Here is a 26,503-nt window from a genome sequence, read left to right on the forward strand (position 1 = left end):
ATGATAATGGTCTCTTCTTCAGAGAGCAAGTAATACCCTGATGACTTTACTGACGCATGTGGGGAGGAAGGTGAATATGATCAGCTGGTTCAGTGCTTGCATAAAAAGCTAATTAAACTTTTTACTCCTCCTCTTGAGGCATGTATTGGAAAGGTCCAAAACACCACGGGTTTTGAAGAGAGGAGTTTTGCTTATGGTCTGTTACAATTCTTTGTTCTGCAGTTATTAAAATGTGAAATGTATTTTTGCCAGGATAGAATATACTTTGATACTTTATTAGAAGTTACTGAACATTTCTCTCAGCGGTACTTTGGCCGAGGTTTTATTTGGGGCATGTGAGGTGTATTCACCTGTTCTTTTTTGCAAAGGTTTGCAATGCAGGAGACTCAATTATTACCTTGGTTTTACTTATTTTTAATTGCTTGGCCATGATTATTTGTGGCCAGTTACTTTTCATGGCTTAGAGCCTCACAGGCTACCTAAGGTAGCTTTATAAAGTCTGTAGCTGGTGGCCATCAGTCGTGTTTCATGCTGTGTTCATCACCATTGTTCTTGATTTTTGTCCTTTTGCTGCTGTTTTGTTTCCCCTGCTGATGTTATTCCTGTGTTCTTTGCAGTCTGGAATTGAGTTGAGTTTGGGTTTTTGTGGGTTTTTTGTTTATAGTTATTTTCTGTTTGTGTTCTGCTTTGGATTTGTTTGTTTGGTTTTTTTCCCAGGGAGACAGTTACCAGGTTCTGCAAGTTTTTGTAGCTGTCATCTTGTTCCACTTCTATTTCCTTCATTCTTCCTCTCTGCACTCCCTTGTCTAGAAGCTTTGTAGTTGTTTCAAGCTTTATTAAAAAATCTTGAATTAAAAAAAAGTTTTTTGAGCATCACCTACAGTACAGATTAAAACAGAACTGAACTGTGCCTCATAGGACTCACCTGTCAGATAGTTGACACACTAACAAATGTGTTCCCAAGATGACAAGATTGAATGTGTGTGTAATGTGGTGATGTTTAGATCCTAGAGAGTATCCAGCAGTGTATGCTTATATAGCTTCTCAGATCCTTGATTTGTTGTATAAATACTGCATACTGTTCGTGAAACACTTATTTGATATGATCTGATGGGCTGTTTGTTGCAAGTCTTGCCTGCTGAAGTAATCAATGGAATAGTTATATGCACATGAGAATTCATTATATTTGCTGAAAAGTGTTTTCTGAGTGAGGATGGGCATGTGAGAAGCAGATGATGCTGTAGCTGTGTCTGGCACCAGTAAGGGACAGTATTACTTGTCGCAGGTTGATGCTGATTGACTCTCTGCTGAATAGTCACCCAAGCTTTGCATAACTTAAGACAATAGTTTTCTTGATAGCTGTTTTGTATGACAAATACACTTTTCTTTCTAAATGCCAGTTCTTCCTTTCAGCTTTGTATAATTATTTGTCTCTCAAACTGATAGGGAAGAATGGAAAAGATCTGACTGTGGACCTTCATTCTCTTCCTATAGAGCAGCTGTATTTTTCTAGGCTGTCTTATGTGTATATGCTAGACCCTTTGTAAGAAGTAGTTATATGTACAATTCTACTACTGTGCTGTAATTTTGGTAATTAGCTAGAAAATCATTTGCCTGATAACTGGAAACTTTTGAACCATAACATGACTAGCATCAGGTTGTGTGCATAGAATTAATATTCAGCCAATATACATACATGTTTTCCTAAAAAAAGATTGATACTAATGAATGTTGAGTCTCCTGGCAGAGAGCTTGCTAAATTCTGTTCTTATCTTCTTCTCTCCAAAAGCATGATTCCATTAACTTTATTATGTCATGACAGGAAATGCAAAACTATAGCTTCTTCCCTCTAATGAAAAGATGTCTTTATATATGAATAAAATTATTTGTGTTAAAGGTTGGTCATTGTTGCTGATATGGACGTTTGCCCACAATTCTTGAGTTGAATGTATTGAACCCCAATAAGAAAGACAACCTTCAGGCTTGTTAGTTTTTGCAAGAGGTTATTCTGTTTCTTGTAATATCAAAGTAATGCTTCAATTGAGATAAACATAGAAGTTTAATAAATGTCTGGGGAATCATTCTTCTCTAACTATAGCTACTTAGAACAGTAGTGCTAGTAAGATTTTTTCATAACGTGGTCAGTTGATGTTATCACTCTAGACTGTCAGGCCTTTTCCTTAATGAAAATAAAGGGATAAAGGGTCTTTGAAACTCATTATAGTATTTGTGGAACTAATAATAAAACAGAAAAATTAGGAGACAGAGTCAGGTCATCTCCAGTTGGGTCATCTCCAGGTCTCAGAGGACTTGGACATGCAGATGTGGTGAGTATTGTGTGCTGGCTGTACTGACCACGTGCAAAAACATGAGCACAGGCTAATTTAGAGTTTTGGAATATGAAGGTTGAAAATTATTTTATTATAACAAAAGTCACAATGTATGTGAAGAATGAGAAGAAAAGCATGTTAAATTATGTATTCTCCTGTTGCCTATGTATATAGGTTCAAACAAATTATTTCAGGGAAGTAATATTAATTTCTTCTTGCTTTAAAGGTGAGAATCATAGCTGCTTGGGGAGCTGTCAAAGACATACCTCTCTGGTTGTCCATACATAGTGTTTTGTAAACCATAATTAAGATGCAAGCCAGAACACATGTTGCCCCAGATTCACAGAAGCCAACCTTACTCACTGCTTTGACACAGAGCAGATGGCTTGTTATAATGTAGTTGTTGGTGCAGTAAGAACTGAGAGCCGTGACTGGTGTTACTTATAATCACTGCTGATTAAAAGACTGTATTGTCTTCAAGAAGGCATCACTGTTCTCTCCTTGTGGTAAGGATTTAGTGAGATCCTAGACCAAGAGGATATTTATGCTTAGAAGAAGCCTGAATATCAATTGAGTCTTAAATGTGTGCTATTTGTATGAAGATAGATTTTTCTGAAGGGCTAGAATGAAGCATTTTCATCTAACTTGATGCTTTTTGTGTAGACTCTGGGCATATAAAACAAATGAAGATAGAAGATAGCTCTAAAAAGCTTTTTTTATAAATGATTTTTTTTTCCATCTTCTCTAAAATGTTTTTCTTTGAATAAAACTCTTGTGTCGATAAAAAAGTCAAGGTACCTTCCCATGCAGGTACACTGTGGTGGCAAATACTTCACAAAGCTGTGAGGGAGTCATAAAGGGATACTGCATCAGAAACTAGATCTTCCAAGGAAGTTAACAGCTGGCAAATTGTGTGTTTCTGCCTCTGTAGAAGTCTTAACAATTCTGAAAAAGGAGGAGACCAAAATGAAAGGACAGCTTTAACTCTTTTAGTCATTAATAGGCAGTCTGGATGTGCTAGTGCTCGTCATGATGGAAACAGGATAAGAATTACTCTCAGGCTGACTTACTCTTAGCTGGTTGGAGCAACCCAAGCACTTGACTGGCTTCAAAAAGAAAGGTGGATAAGCTGTGCCTTTTAGTGTTCAACAGTGAATGCAGAGCACAGTAAATAACTGCATCATACCTTATTTGTGATGTCATTCCATTAACAAGTCAGTTGACTTCAGCAAACTTAGCTTAGGGATGCATTAGTGCCATAATGTTTAAATAGAAGAAAAACATGTAAGCATGTTATGAATTAAATTTTTGTTGAACATTAAGGTAACTCATTGAAGAAGGAAAAAAAGGAAAATATGTTCATTATTCTATTCTGAGAAGTACAGGGAGAGGTCAAAGTCAAGCTGTTTGCTCTTGAAGAGTTGTAGCCTGAATAAATTGGCATCAGCATCAAAATCCTTGATTTTTATCACATAATTCAGTATTTTCTCTGGGCTATTTTAGGAGGAAAAGGATTAGAAAATGTTGTGCTCTCATTCATATCTGAGTTGCTTGGTTTTGCTAGAGCAAATGAGCTCTCTGGTCATTGAAACATCCATTTTGATTAAAATATGAACTATATTTTGCTTCAGAGACAAAAATATATAATGCCCTGTCTCTTGCCTTTAATTATCACAGATCAGTGATTTATATAGTGCTTCAGAATGGCAAAACTTTGGCTGAGTGCCATGATACACAGTAAGCCCAGAGAAGCTGGAATTGGTAGCTATTAATAAAAATTTAATTTTATGGTATGCCCACCCAAGTGATCTGAAATACATCTCTAAGTAAAGGTACAGCTCTGCCTCTTTCATATTTTAAAATATTTAAAAGGGTTTTTTTCTATCTTTTTTTTTTTTTTTTTTTTGACAAATACTCTTATGGCCCAAAAAATTTCATATTTTGGTGCTGACCAAGTTAAAGGACCTCTCAGCAGAGTCCTAATACGACTCTGAAGTGAGAAGCTGCAAATTTGACCTCCTATTGCTGGTATTTCTATTGTGATGTAGACCCTGAAAAATCCTAGGGAAGTTTGTTTTTTTTTTTTAATTCACGCAATGTACTTATTAATAGCTCAGAGTTAATGTGAGGGACTTCCATAGAACTGTGTCACTCTTTTTTTGTCCTTATGGAGTGACTTTTTTTTCTTAAGAGTTTTTCAAGCTGTGTTTACTTTAAATGGCAAATAGTATTTTTTTAGCTGTAATCTCCTACTTAGTCACAGTGTGATGTTTTGTGTACTGCACAGTAAAATGTATTAAATAACATATAATACAACAGTTATTGCAAGAGAAAAGAGAAGATAAAATTCTATTTGGAAGGTTGGGTTGTTCCTGTCCTCTTGTATTATTTTTCTTCTGCTCCAAATCTGGCTATTTTTGTACTTTGTTGTTGTCCCTTTTGAGGGGCCTTTTTAAAATATATTTTAAATATAGGCTTTGTGTTGGAGATCAGTTTGTTTCTGAGGAAAAGTATAATCTCATGCTGTAATCTTCATGAGTAAGATCTCATGAATCTCTCATATGTAAGGAGTAGAGCATTCATTTCCAGGACAGCGAGGTGATTTTTTGTGAATTTATATGGGGGTTTTTGTATCTTTGTTTTATGTTTGGGGGATTTTTTTCTTTTTAAATAAATGTCTTTTTCCCCTTTATTTAAAGATGTCCCAAGAGATTTTATGAATTATGTCTTTTTATGTATATGTTTGTGTACCTGAATATACACACTGAAGTGATTCTTACTTTGGTGTTCCTGCCTCACATGGTAGAAAGTGGAAACAAATTGAGGAGCAGGTGGACTTCTGCAATTAAGTCTAGCTCAGGAATGCAGAGAGCCCAATGCATCTTTTTTATGTTTAGGTAACTTAATATGAAAAATCATGTTTTAAAACTTCGTTTAAAAACAAACAAATTTTTAAAAACCCCAAATTTTTCTCCTGAAAATTAGGATGTGGTACTAGATGTTATCCACAAATATGTGCTGCTTGCAACTAGGATTATTTTGATTACTCCAGTAAATAGCAGCTCCCTTGAAATGCCCTTTTTTCCTCATGTATTTTTAATGTTTTCTTTGTGTTCACTCTTTTATTTTCCCCAAAGAGCTTCAGTTTTGGCCAAATTGAAGCTGATGTATGTGTTCATCTAGGCTGTAAGTGGAAGACTACTTTTGTCTATGGTCTGTCTGTGTGGGTTATGAAATTGTAATACCTTCCAATCTAGGTAATCTTTTAGATACATGGTTAAATTAAATTGAGTCCTACACAGTTGGTTAAGGGTAAGAAAAAATAATTGATTGGGTATTATGAAGGGATAGAGACTATCTATCTGCCACTTGTACTTGGAAAAAGTAGCTGTGTATGGAACTGGTTCTCCTTTGTTAGCAGCAGTGGTAGTGTTGACTTTCAAACTGGGGGTGTTAGGCATTGCACTACACCAGTGTTCACAGTCTTGGTGATTTTACACCTGTATTTTAAAAGGTGCCATTGAACTGTCCTAAATAATATTTCAAAATAGTACGTAAATATTCTCTCTACAAAACACATTAGAACAATTATTGATTTATATCAGATTTAAATCCAAATTTAAGGGACTGGAATTATCATTAATAGTATTTGTGGGGGAGACTTCTAAGCTTCAAATATCAGCTTAATAGGAGAGGATGAAAACAAGGTGTTGGGCTTATCCAGGGGCAGCTCTTGAGAAGAGATGACAGAATGGTAACACAGATGGTACACACTGATTTCACTTTTAAATTCTGGAGTCAAACATTGGGATGTGTATCATTAAAAGATATTTTTAGTGAGACAGAGATTGAAAATATAGAAACAGACACCTTCTTCTCTCTCTCTCTCTCTCCTACTCACACTCTTTCCAATTTCAGAAAGAAACCCTGGAATGCTCTTCTCTGCTATTATTATATGTAAGTTCTGAGGAAAGCATAAAAACGCCTGTTGGAGCTTCAGCAGTTACTCCATGCACTGCAGGCCAGGATCCCCAGGAAATGTCCCAGCAGGATGGCCTGGTTCCTGTTTTAGGGGTCCCTCCTGAGAACAGGAGCTGTAAACTTTCATTTACCAAACAGCCTGACTGGCTGTGCTGACCAGAGCTAACTGGTTCAGCCTGCAAGCACAAACTTCCCTCGTGGGCATTGACATTTGATGCAATTTTACTGTTGTTTCCACTCTTGTGTTTGGAATTGACTGGCTAAATGTGGTATCCTCATTGCTGAAATGGTTTCTACCAAAATTTCATGTTAATCTGAGTATATAAATTTCTCTGTTTCACGTTTTAGTCACTTTATTCCTCAGTGAAAGTACACTTATTCCAACACTGAGTTGAAAGGATGAACTTTGAAAATAGCAGACTTAAATGCCACATGTCTTGCTTTCTGCATTTTTACTACCTATTTATATTAAGTCTCCTGGTCTTCTGGCATGTGTTAAAGACAAGCTTAAGGTCTTCTGTGTCTTGTAATTTGCACATTAGGATCATGATGGACTAGACAATTACAACATGTGCAGGGTGAAACTGCCCTGGCTATGGCTAATGAGTAATCAGAGTAGGTCTTTGAGTCTTCTCTGTCAGAGTGAATTCTCCTGGGAGCAGCAGAGGACTGTTTGTGACTAAAGTATGTACTTGGGATACAGTAGCCAAAATTCCACTTGAGCTGAGAACACTTACCTTATTTCAGGTAAAGTAGTGCCTCAGTTTTCTTGTACTGCTGAGAGACAAATTATTCTGTGGTAGAGTCTTATTTTATTAAGTCCTGAAAAAAATTTTTGCTAATAGAACCAGTATGTTGTAAGCAAAAGTTATTCTTCTGGTTTTAATGTCTTGTTAAAATTGATTTTCAGTGAAAATTCTTAGTTCTTAATGAGCTCCAGCTGATATGTTAGTGTATAGTGTTTACCTCATCCCTCTCCACAAATCTCAAAAAAACCAAACGAACCCAGAATTGTTTCAGGAATGCAAATAGGATAGTAAAGGAAATGGTATGTAAACTTGACTGAAATCCATTGTATTTTGCTGGTTATTTATCACAGTGGCTGTACTAATTTATTTTGAAGAACAGTGTCTCCTAGGTATTTTTTCTGAAAACATAACCCTGGAATTCATTGGAGGATATTACCATTGTTCCTGTGTTGTTTGAACTGTAGTGAGGAAATGGATGAAGTGTGACCAAGCACTAGGATTTTAAGTTCAAGAGTGTCCTGGTTTCCATAGAAACAACTAGTTCTATCATAGCTACCAAGTTCAATGCCTATAAGATTTTGCTTTTCCCCCCCTTGAAATAAAATTTGTTTGTGCTCTTTTTTTTTGGTTTTATCTTTCTTTTCATTTCAAGTTTCTGAAATTTGCTAACTAAATTTTTAGCAGTGCAAAGCTTCTGTGGCTGTTCCTTGTTTGAGAAAGCAGTTGCACATAAAACCACACTTGTTTCACTTTGTAGTAATCTAAAGGTGAGTGTGTCATTGGTACTGCTATGAGGTTCACCTTAGCCTTGAATAGAGTGACACAGGGTGCTGTCCCATTTCCCTGGTGCCATGTTGGGATTGCCCTGCTTTCACGAGTGGTGTGGCTTTGAACGAGTGACACAGCTGGCAATGAAACTTCAGAGCTTGGTTCATTCACATGGACAATTTATGTTTCTTCTCATTTTCCATGTCAATCTTTTTCATGATACAAAGTAAATTTATTGCAGGTACTGCAAGGTGCTGTAGAGGTGAGGTAGAGCAAAGCTAAATGCAGGGTTTCTGAGTGTTGCCAAGTGTAAATTTTAGGTATTCAGTTGAGGAAGTGTGGTCAAATTACCTGTATTTCCTATTAAGTGTCTGGTGAAAATAAGTGTCTAGAAGTGTGATTCATGAGAACTGTAGTATTATTTATTTTACAGAGTGACTCTTGAGGAAGAGTTCAGGATTAAGGATCTCTTCTCTCTCATTAAGAATACTTGCATGACGGAGCTACAGATTCATACTGTTGCTCTCTTACTTTCTTACCTTGAGCACCTCAGTCCCTCTATAAGCTGGTTTCTTAGCTGAGAAGGAGTTGATCTCAAATTCCTAGAAAGTTCAGGAAGTCTTCAGAAGGCTGGTTGGGGAAATTACTTAGTTTCAATGACCATGAGCTGATACAGTTAAAATCAAATGGAAGAATAAACAAAGCAGGAGTATATGTAAAGGCTTTGGATTTCAAGGAGGCAGATGCTGATTAAACTGAATGTACTGAGATAGTAATAAGGAGTGTATCTGAGGAATTTGCATGCTTAGTGTTTCTTCAGGTTGAAGAAATTAAGTTATAAAATATCTGTGTGCTAGATGAGCAAAAAGATGAGAAGAGATTTGAACTTTGGCTTTGATTTGATCTGTTCTTTGAACTTGACAGATGAAGAATCATCTCGGGAAGGATGCTGAGAAGGAGCAGAGAAGAAATAAGGGAATAGAATTCATGATTTCTATTTATCCAAATTAGATCATGATGGATTCATCACCCAATTTTCTCTGGAAGGAGAGTATTTTCCACATAAGGAAAATGCAGAAGAGGTGTAATCTGCCTGGACTTCAGTGAATAGTTGATATTATATAGGAAAGGATCAATTGGAGAAGGCAGGGTTTGATTAAGGGTGTTACTTAGGTGGAGTAGATGGTAAAGTACAGTGTTCAGGACATAGTGCCAGGCTGTCATTTATGCTTAGTGTAATTCCTTGAAGGTAATTTTTGGTACCAGCTGTCTTTGTATTGTTTTCATTTATGCCACTAGGACAAAGAAAATCAGTATGCTGATGAAATTTGTTGATGATGAATAGTGTAGGAAATGATTGTGGTATTGTATGGAGATGGGATTATCTCAAAGACTGAATTAATAGGAACAGAATTAATTGAATTAAAATAAAAATATCCTGTGCATTATGGGTGGTTAAAAGCTGTATTTTGAAATGCAAGCTTGAAAGTTTATGTCATAGAAACAACTGGGCTAGAGAAGAGCATTGGGAGATTACTGCACTACAATTGTAAGACAGTTGTGATGTTTGTAATCGAAAATGGAGATGCTTTTGCAGTTGATTTAAGGAGGTTCTAGTATAATTTTATAAATTCCTGAAATACTGTGTGTCATTCTAATTATGCATACTTAAGAAAGTTTAAACAAAACTGAAGCAGATATGGATTAAAGTGGATTGTGGAATATTTCACTTTGGAAAGGACCTTGAGCAATTTTCCAGCCCAAGCTCTTGCTGGAAACAGGGCCACCACTGAATTCAAACCAGATTGCTTGGGACTTTGTTGGTTGGGCCTTGAAAATCCACAAGGCCAGAGCTTCCAGACCATCTCTGAGTGACCACTGTTTTGAGATCTTTAGGGTGAAAACTTTTTACCTGATCACAGTTCAGAGACTCTTGTTTCCATTTCTGACCATTGTCTGTTGGTCTTCTGTCTTGGAATTCAGTAAAGAGGTACTTTGGTAATCTAGGCATGAGAAGGCTGCTAATAGATCTCTTCCAGGCCTACCAAGCCCAGTTACCTTAATCTCTGTTGATGTGCTTCAGAATTCTGAAGACAAGATTTCTTTCTGAAGAAAACCTTTGCTTGTTAATTTTAGATAAGTGTGTCCATGTCTGCATATGTAGAAGAAAGCCATCAAAACCCCAAGTTTTTTTTGGCTAAAGCTTGATGTGCACTTGGCATCAGTGAGTGTAAAGTATTCAAGAATAAATTTAAGCTGGGAATGAGACGAAAGCACTCAGTGAAACAGCTCAGGCTCTACAACAGCCTTGCAGGGCATGTAGAAACTTAAGTTCTTCATTATATTCAGGTGGATGCATAATAGCAGTGACCTGGTATCCAGAACCTGTCCCTGCTGACTTGGCTTGTGTGATGCTTAGACTGTTATTTGGGCTTGGTTCAACCTTGTATGAAAATCTGGTGGAATCCAGTCTCTAAAGTGGGACTGGGAGGTTTCTCTGGCCTAGAGTCATTACAAAACCTTAATGTGTCTTTAGAGAACCAACTTACTTCTTACAATAATGAACTTGAACAAAAAAGTGAGTGTATTGGAATGTTGAGGAAAGTGTTTGTATATGTATTTCAATCTTAAAACAGCTAAGGAAAAGCAATTAGTGTAAGTTGGGGGCTGCATATGATGTAGTGATATGACACTTTTCCTTCTCTGCATTTTAATTATAAGTTGGGGAGCAATCTTAAGCTGCTACTGGAGCATAAAATTGATAACTCACTAACTTGTTTACCTGAATAGGTGAGAAGTCACTTAAACATTAAGAAATGAGATTTCCAACTTACACAATGTTTATTGATGTTAGAGTGACTTCCCATTTATTTAACATTAGCTGTGAAATTAGAAGCACTGTGCACTATAACGTTTTGTAGGTATGCTTCAAAGAATGAACAAACTTTGTAGATACTTAGAATAAAGAAAAGAATTTACTCTATATCAGCATATATGCGACCCATATTTATCTTCCAAAAGTTGTGGTCACAGTTGTTACTATAATCTTTTCATAAATATAATTTTATTTTTGGGTGGTTTTCTTTTTAGTGATGCGGTTTGTTGTTGCAAAATATAATCTACACTGAAAAATTTTATTGTGTATGCAGTGCAACTGATGGGGTAGTTACTGGAGCTGTCATTATGAGATTGGGGTGGGAGGGAGAGGGTGAGGTTTGCATGCTTGAGATCACAAACAGAATGTGCTATTACATAACTGTGCAGAGGGGCTGTAGTCTGCAAATTGTATTTAATCCTTTTTCTGATACTCTGGCTGCCCTTGACTGCTTTCAGCAGTAATGTTGCAGTTGGTACTATAACACAGAAGTGTGAGGATATGATCCCTGTCACTTTGGTGTAGCAAAAGTCTTTTGGACCTTGAAACTCCCTTTGGTAACCTGAAAAAAAGAAAAACCATAATAAGGGCAGTTGAAGAGCAGAATTGTCAGGGCCATGAGAATTGCAAGTCTTTGGTGACCAAGGCACTTGACAAGAATAGGTGGAAGGGCTTTAAGAAATACAAGAAATACAGATACAACCTCCTTGATAGCTTTCAATGTAGGAAATAGGATACAGGATGGCTAAGGCTACTAAGAAACCTTTCTTAACTTGAAAAATAAAAATTTGATGCTTTTATGTCAAAATTCCTCTACCTAACCAAGACTTTTGTCTTCACCTTGAGTAATTATATACACATATGGTCTTATCTTTTCTCTTTCTTCTTTTACTTCTGAGCTTTCTGAAATTTTGCCAGAAAAATTTTTTCAGATCCCTTATAGTTTGTTTACAAGATTAAGTAGTACAGCAGTTGCAAGTTGTTAAATTTACAAATATTCTTGAGGGAAATGAGATTGGATTCTAAATTTAGTTGCAAATTTTGGGATTATTTGCTTCAAACTCTTTGGGGTAGTGTGATATGCAGCTAAAGACTAAGATTCCTTCAAGCCAAGATTAAGAAAGACAAATATATATATATATATCTATAGAGAGAGAGACAGACAGACAAACATACAAACTTAATGTGTTGGTGGCATGCTGTACTATAAATAAGGAAATACTCAAACCTTTCATTAGAACAGCTGTTTCTTTACACTTGATATAACATCTGCTTAACTGGCTTAAAAATTTATTTTGGGTTTCTGCTGATATGTGAAGATTTTTTTTTTTAATGAAAACATTTATCCTGAATTTTCCACATACTTTGTAATATACCCTGTAAAATTATTATTTTATCTCAGTGTGCTTTTTGTATTTCATAGTAAGGCTATAAGAAATACTCTTCAGCAACAAGGACCTTATCCATCTTAGGGAGATAGGGGGAAGGGAAAATCTAACATTTTTCACCCTTTCCCCCACCTCATATTGCTTATATTGATTTTATGGTGTATAGTAACTGCAGAGGTACGATTTAATCAAAATTTCCAGGAAGCCAAGTTAGTTTGGGTTATTTTTTAATTATATTTGTCTCCTTTCTGTATTCACTTTAGTCTTCCTGGTGATCTCAAAACTCAGTAGTGAGAATAAAAATAAATGTGTCTCCCTAATGTAATGGTAAAAGAAGAATAACTTCACTTCTGTTAATGCAGTGCCACCATCATACTTTTAAGTGCTGAGCAGAGCTAATCTTTTGGGGTTTATTTTAGTCATTTCCTTGTAGGATCCAAACAAGCTGGTTCTAGGGAGTAGATAGGTTTGGTGTTAAGTCTACTGCCTAGGAAAATGCCATGGTCTTCAAAAGGTAACCCCCACCACAGCTAAACTGCACACAGATGAAGCAAAATAAATCCTTAGATAAACAATATAAATTCAGAGTTTGGGAACTGCTTAGCCAGAGTGAGCAAGCTAAGGGGAGTGTCTCATGAGCCAGTTAGAGTATTGGAAATGGATATGGGGAATTGAGTGAGAAGCAAAAGAGCTGCTGGTGAAGCAGTTAAGGTAGGCACTGGTGCTGAAAAGTTGGAATTGGCTTGTTTGTTCTTTTAAACAGGCAGCCTATTCCAAGCATGAATAACACATTGTGATGTGGTCTGAACGTCCTAAATTTTTGGCAGTATGTTGGTATTGCAAGGAGGTGCATTAATGCTTAAAAAAGAATTTAAAATAATGAGGTGTAGAGAAAGTGAAATCAAATGCAGTACACCTCACTTCTAAAAGCTGATGAAAAGAACTTACTTTCTATGTGCATATTTTTATAGTGTCATCTGAATATGTACTTAGTAACTGATGTGGTGCTGTTTTGCAAACTGTTGATTAAACAGGAGAAATTAAAAAGTATTAGAGAAACTATCTGTGTGACCCTCATATAAAGGACCTAGCTGAGAGGAGAGGAGAGTTTGTTATTAAATTCATCATGAAACAACTGTCAGATCAATTTTGTTGTTTCCTGATTCATTTAATGACTAAGTGTAAAGACTACTGCTAGAATTCATTGATGACAGAAAGTTTGAAAAGTGCTTGTAATGCAGAGAGGGAGAAGAACTTTGGGAGATTTCTTTTAGGTCCAGTGCCCAGACATGGGGAAAATCTGAAACATCTTTGTGATGCAAAATAATTCTTTACACCTAGCCTCCTTTCTCTCTGAGGTATGGAGTAAGGAGTGGGATGAAATTTGGAGCCGTGTGCTTTAGGGTGATACAGCCAAGATAAAAGCTTGGAGACTGAATAATTGAAAGGATCAAAGTAGAAGGGGGTGCAAAATAACTGAGCAAACAGCATGGTGCAGTTATGGAGAGGTGTATGTACTTTTGGGACACAGTCACAGATATTTCCAGTAGCCAGAGGAAATTACTGGTGGTGTTATACAAGCATGGTGAGACATCATGTAGTATGCTTCAGAAATTGTTATTTGTTTGAGGAGAAAATAGAAGAAATTGTGCAGAGAGGCTCCTAGGATGAAAGGAGGAATAGAAGATTTTATCTAGGGTAGTCCAGCTAAAGAAACTGTGTGTGTGAGTGTTGTCTATACATACACAGGTGGAGACAGTAAAGGGGGGCGAAATACTGAAACTGAAAACAGTATAAGCAAAACAACACCTGAACATAGTCCAATTTTTTGAAGTATCAGTGTAGTTTCATCACAGCAGTCAGGTTTTTGGAGTAAACAGGAACAGTAGAACTTGATCTGCTTTTTCTGCTGAATACTGAAAAATTTCTGCTGAATACTGGTGAATACTGGAAATTTGAAAATAATTCCTTAGTCATTCTGGACGTTTCAAAGAAAACAAAACTTTGTTGTGTATAGCCAAATGTGTACTGAATTTTATGAAGAATTGTCTTTGACTAAACAGCATTCCCTCAGTTTCTCTCTTTCAAGTTTTTTTGTGATTACCTGGTATGCAGTGATGCTCCTGTGGTGGCTGTGGTGCTTTCTCAGAGACAGCCACCACTTGGCCGCTTTCCTGGACTAATGGGAGGACTTGTATTTTCCAAGGGGTGTTAGTAGGAGGACAGGGAGGAGAACTTAGCCTTTTATGCTCCATCTTTTTATACTTGCTACGCATTGAAATAGACACTGAATTGCTTTTAGGAGGGGTCATTTCCTTCATTGACCTTGAAGTGTGCTGGATGATAGAGATGGTAATTTGGATACCTCCATTAGGTGCTTAAGATAGGTAGAATGAATCCAAGCCAAAGCATTCAAGAGGGAATAGATGATCTGTCTAAAGAGCTTCTGAAATAAGTGGAGAGTAGGCAGCTGAGGCAGGGCTCTTAATGTTCAGTGGATATGATGCACTGAGATTTTTTCAAGAAGTGTAGAAAACTTGAACATTGCTGTAAATTTTTCACTTGATATTTGATGTAGAAAACAGTTTAATGAATTCCAACAAAGAATTCTTTGTTGCAACTTACCTAAAGTGACAGCCACAGCTTAACAGTTTAACTTGGAAAAAAGTATTCAAGCAGTTAGTCTGCTAAAGTCTCACTGAAACTTGATGAAATGTGGGCTTGTAGGTCAAAGTACATCAGCAGCTAGACTCCTGCTTGCCATGGGCATTGCTAAGTGCTAGCTACCCAAATGTATTTTGTGACCTTGCTAACAGTCGCTCGAGGAGACAAAATTTAATCTCTTCTGCATTATAAATAATGTCATAGTGAGCTCTTTATATGTTTCTTTAATGCTGTATGGAGAAGAAATTCTATTCAGTAATTTGCAAATAGAAGACAGGAAAATTATGGTTGAAGGTACCGGTGGTTAGTTATATAGAGGAAATTAATGAAAGAAAAATTATGATGTGATCTTACAATGGTGTTACATGTGGACCTCACTTTGCTTATAAGAAAGGTGAAAGACAGTTGTGGGACAAAGTTTTGGATTTGGAAGACTGGCAGAGGGATTCAGGGAGGCAGCTTTATGGCAGCTGGGAGCAGGGAAGGATGCTGTCTGATTCCCTGGTGTTTTGTAGGAGATGCACTGACTGAGATTGGGAGGGAGCAATCTAGGGCTTTTATTTAGGCTCACAGGCTATCCGGGTGCAGATTTTGATATTTTAATTCTTTCTGTATAAGTTAATTTTTCAGGTTATATTTTTCCTCTTCATTCAGGTGCTATGTTTCTTATGTGTTATTGCTAGATTATGTTTCTACATTATTGAAAGCTATTTTTTTTTACTGGCACAGTTCACTCAATCACTAACAGAATGTTCTGGTGTTTATAATCAAAAATACCAGCTGTTAGAATTTAATCTTTCTAGATTATGGGTATGTGAACAACATTTTAGTGACCTCTTTGACCCTCTTTTTAACATATGTTAACATGTTAAACTGTTTTCTCAAATTACTTGGATCAGTCTTTCAAAACCAATGACAGTTTTTAGTGACTGTAAAAAATAAATAATTTGTCTCTGTAAGCTTTCCTAATACTGATGGTTTGGGTTTTTTTTACCAGATAAATTTGCGCCTCATCTTGGTAAGCGGGAAAACAAAAGAGTTCCTGTTTTCACCGAATGACTCTGCTGCAGATATTGCAAAACATGTGTATGACAACTGGCCAATGGGTGAGTAGCAGTGTGGCTTTGGCTGTTTAAGTGGTGAGCAAGAAGCTTCCCTGTATATTCAGATTGAAGTGTCATCAACTGATCTCCTGCTCACCATTCAAATTAAGTATGATTATTCACTATCAGGACAAAGATTTATGTAGAAATACAGGTGTCCTGCCTGCAGTTCCTCCAGTTAGGCAGATTTTTAGGTGTCAGGACTGTTTCATACTTTATTTCTAAAATTTTCTTCCCCAAATTGAAGTACTTTCCCCCCCCCCCATCTTTAGACACTTTATCGATCGTGTTAGAGGATCTAGTAAGTGTGAGGAAATGTTGGAGATATAAAACCTCTTATGTGAGGACAGCTAAAATAAAACATGGGAAGTCACAGGAATGCGTTAGTGAAATTGAGTCTGAAGTACTTTTTCCTTACTGAGTTATCTTAGAAAGGATCTGTAATACTGATATTTTTCCAGGAAAAAGACTAATATAAAAGCCCATTTTAAGAGACATTACAAGACTGGATGTTGTTTGTGTAAATATACTTGGTGTCATACAGGAATACTGGCTTTGGAAAATGAACTTGAGAACTTAAGATGTGTATTCACATATGTGAATAGGTCCCCAAAACAAAGTGCTTCTGTTCTCCCCACTATGATTTCATGGGAAAATAGCCAAAACACAGACATAGCATTACATACGATGAAAGAAAATGCTTCTTCTGGTACAGGACTTCATTTGGGTTACTGTTTTGATGTTAAAAAGACTACTATTTAGACAAACTAAAACATTGCACTGTCTATTTCTGTGGTGCCTTTGTCAAAGACATATGGTGGATGATAGTTTATGCCAAAAGTTAATGGTGATAATCGGTATTTGAGGCCTTAAACTGGTCTTTGAGGTCAGGAAAAAAGTTCAGTTTGCTGTTTGATTTGCTGGTATTTGATTTGCTGGTGTTTGATTTGCTGGTGTTTGAATTGCAGTATTATGTATTTAGTAAAATATGTAATGAAGGAGGAGGTTTTAAGTCCTCTGAAGTATTAGATACAGATGTAAAATGCTTTAACAAATAGGTTAACATAGCATCTGTGCTGCACATATTTTAATGTGTGCCTATAACATATTTGTCATAACCAAATGCTCTTTGTGTACATTTATCTGAATCAGTAGAGGCAGAACTGGATTTTTTTTTTCCTTACTCAAGTTTATGCTCGTGAATGTGTGATGTCATGTTCACAGTCTTGTGAAGAGCTTGAAGGTTGCAGATTCTGAGTTTAGAGTTGGGAAGAAACCCAGACTTTAAAGTCTCATCTTTTAAAAAAAAAGTAGAACCAGACATGGAAACCTCAGTTCAAATACCTGCTTTCCTGAGGGAGTGCTTTAAATTTTGGTGAATATTTGCTTTTGCAAGGAAGAATAGTCTGAATTTAAAAGAAAAAAAGTTTCACTTCAGAATAGCATATAGATTTTCACAAACATTAGCCCATTAGCTGTTTTCACACTGAGAGTGCTCCTCTTTGCCACAGAACTGAGAAATCTTGATGAGAACTAAATTTGCCTTGAAAAAGAGATGTTACAATTGTTTTTACCACCATTTTGACTTGTCATGATCTTCTAGGGGGAAAAATGAATGAAATAACCTCTGTCAGACACAGGCAAGATAAAGGCAAAGCTTGCACTTTTTTTTCTTTTGGCAATACAGTTGTTAATTAAGGATCTTTTGACTTGCAGTAGAAAATGCCACATATCATCTAGATAAGTGCATATCATCTAGATAGGTTACCTGGTCTCTTTTCCCCCTCCCCATTTCCTTCTAAATAATATTAACTTCTTTCTTTTACAGCAATTATCTGAACTTTAAAAAAAATAAAAAACCCAAAAAAGGCTAGATTCAGTGAGTCCTTGGTTCATTTGGTAATTGGTGGAAATTAAAATTTGAATCAATGTCAGAAAGAAATGTTTCAGACTTCCAGCCAAGAAGCAGAAATTAAAAGGATGGGTAATTTGGCAGCTTAACAGTGAGAAAATACCTGTGCCAAAATCTAGTCTGTTTTCTTTTGGTTGTGGTTTTACATCATTATGGCACTGTCAACTGGCTGAATTTCTCCTCTTTACAGCCACATAGAGTGGAGTTCAGATTGTATGGAGTAAAAAAAACCAAACCAAAACTGCTATGGTAGCAGAGTGATAATTCATATCCTTGATGTAGCCCGCTTCACAGCACAGCAGAACGGGCATGTGCTTGAATTGCAAGACAATTGAATCAGACCCTAAGTGGAAATACTTGAAATTCAAATAGCTTTGTTTGCCTAATTTGATCTAATCTTGTAAACCAGGCACATGGGAGCACCTGGGAGTGTTGCAGCTTCTGCTGTTGGTACCAGCCTTGCTCCTGCCATGGTCTGGGGCTGAGATGGCTCCTGCTGCCCAGTCTCTGCCTGCAAGCTTTTTGCACCAGATGCCTCTCCATACACTCTGCAGCTGTGCTTTTGTTTTAAATGCTTCCCCTTCTACCCTTTTCAGTTCTTCTCCTTTTGTGGTGCCAGTTGCTATTGCCTGTATGTTAATTGTATGTTCCCAGTGAACAGGTTGGTTTCTGTGGCTTGTCTTGATCCCTTGCTGAATATTCATTTTGCTATATAAACACTACAAAAGCAGAAAGAGAGAACATTTGTGAACAACTGTTGCCAGATAACTGGACATCTAAGAAACAGAAGACACTGTATTCCCAGAGAGACCATTTAAATTCAACATTTCAAGGTTTTATGATACTTGTTCTGAAAGCAAAGTACATATTTATTTGTTCTTCACATTCTGACAGGGGAATGGAAAAAGAGTAGGAAAAGACCATTTAAGCTTATCATTTATTTATGACGGCTTAAGCATTATAGGCAAATGCATGTTTGCTTTTTTTATTTTTGAACCACCGTTTGCCACATAAAAACCTTCACGATGGGCCTTTGAGAAGCTCGTTGAAATGTGTTGGGGGGTGTCTGCTGTGAGAGAGGCTCTGTTGCGGCTCTGCGGTGGCGGTCGGGGCTGCTCAGGTCACTGCCCCCTCCAGACATGGAACTGGTTGGATCCGGCCGCCATCGAGCGGCGCTGAGCTGCCTCCGGAGGTTTTTTTCAGCGCTGTGATCTCAGAGTCCTGTTTCAAGTGACCCATCACATGCGCGCTCGCTCTGTGTGTGGCAGCTTCCCCTTGCTGGAGAACAGCTCCGCTTAGGTAATTAGCTGGTGACAAGGAGTGTGGCTAGGGAAACTTCAGAATGGCCTGGATATCGAGAATCAGGAAGCAATTTCCATGTATGAAATACTTTCTTTAGGACTTATGTATCTGCTAAATATATCCCGCAGTCTGTGACATCAGAAATATTTATACTCGCAGACATAAAATTACGTGTTTCAATGCCCAATGTCAAATAATAAATTCAAGAATAGACTTCAGGAGTGCTGACCTTGAATTATCTTCCTGTACCTTCAGCCTGTGTTCTTTCTTTAGTGTTTTATGCAAAAGAGTCCTGTTCCCAACTTTCTTCCTGGATAAAGGTGAGAGAAAAAACAATGTTTTTTATTACTATGTAACTGTGGAAATTCTCTCTCTCTTCAGATTGGGAAGAAGAACAAGTCAGCAGTCCAAATATCTTGCGACTTATTTATCAAGGGAGGTTTCTTCATGGCAATGTGACACTAGGAGGTACGAAAATAATTTTCATTGTACGTGTTACAGTTAGGCAGAAGGGATATTTATTTACGGTTCAGTGAATGCTACTTTAGTGTTCAAGATCACAGGATGGCCTGCTTTATACTGTTTTTCTTGTGCATAGAGTGTCATTGTACTTGATTGCATATTTTTCCATGTTGTTACCACGAGTTGTTAAACTTTGAGAGGAACCACCTGCTAAGTCAAGTCTCCTCTCACACAAAGAAACTGTGGTGCTGCTTTTATTTGTTGTCTTTCTAAATGGAATATTTTGTTCCACCTCTCCTACACTGCGTTTAGTAGGACAAGTTACTTAATAAATATCTGAAATATTTTTAAATGCTTGATAAACTTTACGATAATTGGTCTAACAATACTTTAAATCTTAGTGCAACGCAGGAAGACACCCTATGAATGAGAATGAGGGGAAGCATTCTTGCTGTCCAGTGCTCTCCCAGGGATACAATTGCATAGTTATGCGAAAACAACAGTAAATGGCTTCACTTCGTTTGCTAAGGAAATGCAATTCAACTGTGCCCCCTCGTGGCAACTGTTTCCCAACAAATCTGCATTTTGGTGGGAACCCTTGTTAGAGGTGTGACACACACTTAATTCATCTCTGCTTTTGTAGGTAGCACTTGCCCATGGGAGTATCAGCTGGGTTAATGACTAACCAATATGAGACCCTCCATTCTGTGCAAGTTAAAAAACAAATTAGTGCCCCTACCTTTATGTTCAAATTATATATATGGTTTGGTACCTGAATTCAGTACAGAAAGAAGAATATAATATAATACAAAATCACCAATTAATTGTTTTTGCAGTTAAGAGGAATCTGGAAATAATATTTCTGGACTGCTTATGGTGATGTTCCATGAAGAATTGACTGGGATGATATAGCTATTGATTCACTTTCTACCATTCCCAGTGTTGCCTAGTGATGTACTTATAGATTCACTCTCCACATATATAAATTTTTAATGCATCTATATATACAAACAAGATCATTGTCAGCTCAGCTGGAAGAATTCTGAAATTTGTATTCACTCTTTAATTTGTATTTTTACCAGGTGACAGTGAGTGCAGCTAGTAGCAGTTGGAGTAGAGTTGAAAGACAAATGTTAAGTCTTGGATCATCTCTGCAATAAAAGATGCTAGTCTTACCCTACATTTCCAGGCAAGGATAGCTAACTGGGATTTACTTCACCATTTATCTGAGTGCTGCTCTTTACCACCAGCATTTTTTCCCATTAATGACATTTGTCTAAATCTGAAAAAAATGTTGACTATTTGTTTAATATATTAGTTAATGAGTTAAGCTGAAAAATAATAGCTGCATGCTGCTGACTCTTGCATTAACTTAGGTCTATGAATTTTGAACACTTTCTTGTGTTCAGGGCATTTCAGTTCATTCTTAATCATTCATGCGTTGCGATTTAATCATCATGTTTTTACCCCAAGGATCTTACATGTATATTAGTGTTTTTGAAAAATATTTTTGTTGCTGTATTGTTTTAAGAAAGAATCCCTAAAACATTGGCTTAACTTCAGCACTAATGAAGTTATCAGGAGTTAGATTACACAGCTGAAAGGGGAACAGGAATTCATAAAACAGCCTGAAAAGACTTACTACAGTTTGTCTTGTTCATTAGAGGTAACCTTAAGTGAACTAGTTGCCTTTAAAAGGAAGGTGGAGGGGGGAGGTTTCTTGCTGAACACAATATTTATATTATGTTTCTTAGTATAATACACTTTCATTAAGCTTTTCTAGCTGCAGTTCTCTTTGAGTTGCAGCACTTAGTGTTATATTTGCTTTAGGTGATTAGAAATTATTGGCTGGAATTTGGACCTCCTGATTATCACTTTATCATCCAGTGAAACAAAAGTTTCCAAGGAAACAGTTTGGTTTTCTTTTTCAACTGGAGTCCATTTTTCTTTGTTTTTACCTTACATGTCTGTGTAGTGGCTTATGAATTTGAGACTCCTGTAAACTATGATGTCTCAAAATGAGAAATTATTAGGAAAAAGTGCTTTTGAGTGAAAAACTTTATTTTCAAGAAATAATCCCTTTTGATACGTCCTCTGAATGGCCTGTCACTACAAGAGCAGCGGAGCTAGTGGCACTGGGAGCAGTGTAGAACAGGAACCTTTGTAAAGCTGTGCCACTCTTGCCTGCAGTGCTTGATCCACACAGTTTTGTTGTGTCCTGCCTGTGCAGAGGGCTGGGGAGTTGGCTAGCAAGGCTGAGTCTGTTGTTCAGCTTCCAACAGGAAATTTAATCCTTTAGCTAAATATTTGTTCTGCAGTTTGCATTTCAAATAATATTAATTAGGGAAGTAATACATAATCAACAGTTCTCCATTTCTTGGTAGATAATGGTAATCAGCAGCATTTGCTTCCTTATTTGCTGGGGAAGGGAACTCAATGCACCATGAGCCATGCACATTCCATAAAGGGGTGAAAAGTAAGTTCTGGCAATAGAAAATACAGAACAACAATGGAATTGAACAGTTGAGAAAGGAATTAAATCCAATTTTGGTTAAAATGGAGAAAGGGGTGAGAGCACAAAGAGAAGAGCAAGAAAGAATTACTGAGCATAGGTTAGGCTGCTCAGATGCTGTCATGGTGCTCCAAGCAAGAAGCTGGAAATTTCTAACAAAAACTTGTGTATACTATGCAAACTTCTAGCTGAAATCAGTTAATATAAATAGTAGCACAGTTCTACTTGATTACTGTAAATAGTTCATCTCCACAACTCACTAATCAAGTCTCTTGAATTGTGTTGATATGATGAAAGTTGTTCCTAATGTGCTTATTTTGTAATTCAAGAGTTTGTTATGAAGATAGTTCTTTTCCATGGAGTTTGCAAAGAGCATATTAACAGTCAGTTTGAGTTTTCAGTTGTATCATGGTATAAGGTCCCCAAAATGCATCATCTTTGTCAGATTCCAGTCTATAAATAGCTTCTAGTTGCAGGCACAGGCAGTGCTTCAAGTAAACGAAGAAACTTTGAGATTTGCCTTTCCATAGAGATGGCCTTTCCCAAAGTACAGATGCTTCAAAGAATCTTGTGGAGTTCTGTATCACTTTGTGTGCTTACACCTGTGTTAGAACCTGAGTTTTAATCATAATTTAATTTTTTTGAAATAAATATGTAGGCAGCAAACATGATTTAATAGCAGTGTTGTAGAGAGGCTTTTTATTAGTCAATCTTTAATCTATGCTCTAGTGATTGAAACAGAGAAGCAGTTTTTGCTTCAGTTGCCTTCAGGTTTATTTGCCATACCTTATTCATTTATTCACTTAAAATGCCATTTCACTGTAGGTTAAAAATCTGTAACTTGAGTTTGATAGGACAAAGTCTACACGAATCAGAATTATTTGTGTATTAAGGATTAAATTCTTGTTAAATTTATCACTGAATGTTTTTTCCACTATAAGGTGGGAGGGACAGAACTTAGACCATCTTTGCCTTCTATGTCTCAGATAAACAATCAAGGAAGATACTCTAAAGTATACATATATTATATATATAATTGGAATGTAAAAATTATAATTATAGTTTCAGACACAAGCAGAATGAATTGTGGAAAGCACCATTTTTAAAAATGTTGTATTGCTAAGGCTCACAAAGGCAGCATTGTGAGAACTACTACTTTAAATCTGATATTTTTCAGCTGATGTTACAGATTAGTATTAAAAGGCAAGATGCAGACATTTTGTATTTCAAAAAATCTGTGTAATGGATCAAAATATGTTATAGGAAAATCTGTTTTGCAGTAGAGATTCATTGTTTTGATACCTCAGGAATAACGTTTTGGTGGCTGCATTAGCAACTTTTTTGCATCCTTATCATTAAAGAGTGCTTAACACCTGAGTCTTGGCATGAATGCCCACTTCACTTCTTTACTTAAAAGAGGAAGGCTCAGTTTCCTTGCAGGAGTATCATGTCTGTAGGAATGTTGTGTTCTGAGTGACTATTGTCATGCCCTGAGTCCCTGAATTACCAAACTTCTACCAGTAAGCAGCTCAAACCTAACATTTTGAACTTTTGAAGAGGTGCTAATCCAAGTATGGTTAGTTTCAACTGGGTATTTTGGAGAAAAAAAGGCTGATATAATGTGTCAATAACTCTCCCTTTCTCCTTTTGCAGCATTAAAACTTCCTTTTGGCAAAACAACAGTGATGCATTTGGTGGCTAGAGAGACACTGCCAGAACCAAACTCTCAAGGTAGGCTGGGCACTACAGGAGTTTCTTATTGGAGTATATGGCAAAGTAGTCAGGTCTCTTACAGGCTTTTTGAGTATTTCATAGCATAGAAAAGTCAAGTCCTTGTGCTCTTTTGTGAAGAAGGTAATGGAATGCTTTTGTAGAAAACTAAGAAACTAACTTTCTGATTTAGCGTTTTTATATAGTGCAAAAACTTACTCAGACCTTAAAAGCTCTTGTTTTTATTGTGACAAGTTAGTCCTGATTTATTTTTCAGTTATGTATGCATGTGTATAACAATAAATACAGAAATAATTAAGAACAGACTTGTATTAAGCATACAGTCACACAGAACAGTCTGATTGCTTTAGAAATGGAATGTGAGTAAAACTTCCCTCTTCTTTGCAGGTCAAAGGAACCGTGAAAAAACTGGAGAAAGCAATTGCTGTGTAATCCTGTAAACCCTGTTAGCTTTACCTGCTAAGTGTGATGTAATATAGTCTTTGTCTTTCATGCTGCTGGAATAGAAGAGGCCCTACCTTGCTTCAAACACCTGTAGGAAGAGCCCGTCTGTAAATCCATGGAACTGAAATAATACATGAACACTGTCTCATTAGTCTTTTTTTTAAAAGCAAAAAGTGAAAGATCTATGAACACTTTAAGTATTTTTTTCAATTCCTCCTTTGTTGAATAATCTTACAGTACATCACTTTTGAAAGAATTCAATCTCCAGAAAGGTTTGTGTTCTTTTCCATAGCAGGAATCTTTTTGCTACCACGAAAATCGGCATTAACCGGATCTAACCAGTCAAGCTTTCTAGATGCAATTTGCACTAAATATGGTTGACAGTATATTTCTCCTCAACATTCTCTAACAATATTTGAGACACCTAGTGATAACCCACAATGTATAATGCAACACTGGAAAATAGTATAATAATTAATAATTAAAACAAATCTCACTTATGGCCAAATCAAAGGAAAAACTGTTAAGTCAATTCTACCTAAGTCAACCTCCGTGGCCAAACTGGCACAGAAAACTAACTAAACCAAGTCTAACTATATATATTTTCACTGCAACAAAGAAAAATTACTATGTGCCTGTAATTTAAAAGCACTCTGTAGAGGGCTGATGAAACTGATTTTTTTGTTACTGTGTGCACTCCAATCGTGTGTTAGTTGAGTGCTTATTCAGACAGCACAAACAAGTGCAGAGAGTGCATTTCCTAGCCTTAATATGGGAGGGGTAGTTTCCTGTAGTTCATAGGCTTTTATTATTGTGCATAAACGTTAGAAAACATCATTTACTAATCAATTTTATGTATTTGAATATTGGCAATTGGTGTTTTTCAGTCATTTTTCTCATCTGTACCTTAGACTCCAGTGTCATGCTTACTCATTAGAGATTTCAAAAGAATTATTAAAATTTAAAAAGCAAAAAGAAAAACTTCTGCCATAGTACTAGTTTTGTTTCTTTACATAATCTGCATTTGGTATTAGTGCTTGCAATGGTATTAAAATCAGAAGCTGATTTTTGAAGGCATACATAATTGAAAAAGGATGCCATTCTTTTATTTCATATCAATAATTTAAATGTTGATATGCTAAAGAAATTTGCACAGCACTAAAGCATGAGCTAGTTTCATCTAAACCTGTAAAAAAATAAAAATAAATAAAAATTAAAAAATATAAAAGATTTTATATTTTTTCACTGGGGAGGAATTCTTCCTGGGTGAAATTACAAATATGTGTAGAATATATTTAATAAAAATCTTATAAAATACATAACTATAGAAGTTAAATATAGATTGGCGTGTAGTATAATAGAACAATATTCCATATAAATAGCTTTAGCCTTTAAAAAACTGAGTCACAGGTTGACATTGTGTTCTGTACTTAAGTGTCCACAACTCTTACAGATGTTCTGTGTAATTGTTTTTCCGAATGATTGGCATCATTCAAATGTAAACAGGTTATTTTATTCATTGTTACTGCTTTGATGAAATGCTTTATATGCAGTAGATTTACAAAAATATTGTTCATACTGATCAGAATTAAATTTGTATAGAGCAGAGTTTTAAAACGAATTGTAAATAGCACTAAACATTTTCTTTCTGCAACCTGTACTGATAGACTCCTCTGTAAACTAAATAAAAGAATATTGTAGTGCATTTCAGTGGTGTTTCAAGGGTTGTAATTGGGTCTGAACTGCTTTTAATAGTACTTCTTAATGTGAAAATGAAGTAAGGACTCCATTTTATTTATTGTTAAAAAAGGAGGGGCACAAAGTCTGTTGAACAATGGTAATGGGATTTATCACTTCAATATTTGTTTCCTTTCACTTAATACATGGCCTGGAAGACTTTTTTCTGTTGAAGAGGAATGTGAGCATGAGCAGTTGCAAACGTGCTGCGGTGTCACCCTTGTGTGCCTCACAGGAGCTGTGTGCTCGTGCTGTGAGTTTCTGCAGTCTTCATTTGCTGATGAAAAGAGCATGCACATACTCCTTGAGGTGCTGGGGACTGAGATGGCACCATTATGTGCTCATTGCCAAGATGAATCTTGGGAGGGGGCATTTCCTTCTACTCTGAAGTGTGGTTGCTAAATGAGAAACTGTAGGGACACAAACTTTCTTCTTTAAAAAGCCAAAAGTGTGATAGGTTTCCCTTTTCCAAAATGCTGACCACCCAAGTAACACAGTCTGAGATGGGAAATGGCTATGACAGCACAAGAAAAAGAAATGGTCTG

At 36.5% G+C, this 26,503-nt stretch overlaps 1 protein-coding gene across 1 annotated transcript in view; it reads left to right on the top strand.

Moving 5' to 3' along the window:
• The window catches only part of UBL3 (ubiquitin like 3), a 56,011-nt gene extending 30,085 nt beyond the window's left edge, over positions 1–25,926 (top strand). Inside the window, exons 2-5 of the mRNA XM_079298584.1 lie at positions 15,753–15,861; positions 19,454–19,540; positions 23,700–23,777; positions 24,165–25,926. Coding sequence (XP_079154710.1) covers positions 15,753–15,861; positions 19,454–19,540; positions 23,700–23,777; positions 24,165–24,217 — 327 coding nt within the window. The 3' untranslated portion in view covers positions 24,218–25,926. The remainder of the gene's footprint in view (positions 1–15,752; positions 15,862–19,453; positions 19,541–23,699; positions 23,778–24,164) is intronic.
• The last annotated feature ends 577 nt before the right edge of the window (positions 25,927–26,503 follow it).

Source organism: Erithacus rubecula (genome assembly GCF_903797595.1).
Source record: "Erithacus rubecula genome assembly, chromosome: 1".
NCBI lineage: Eukaryota > Metazoa > Chordata > Aves > Passeriformes > Muscicapidae > Erithacus > Erithacus rubecula.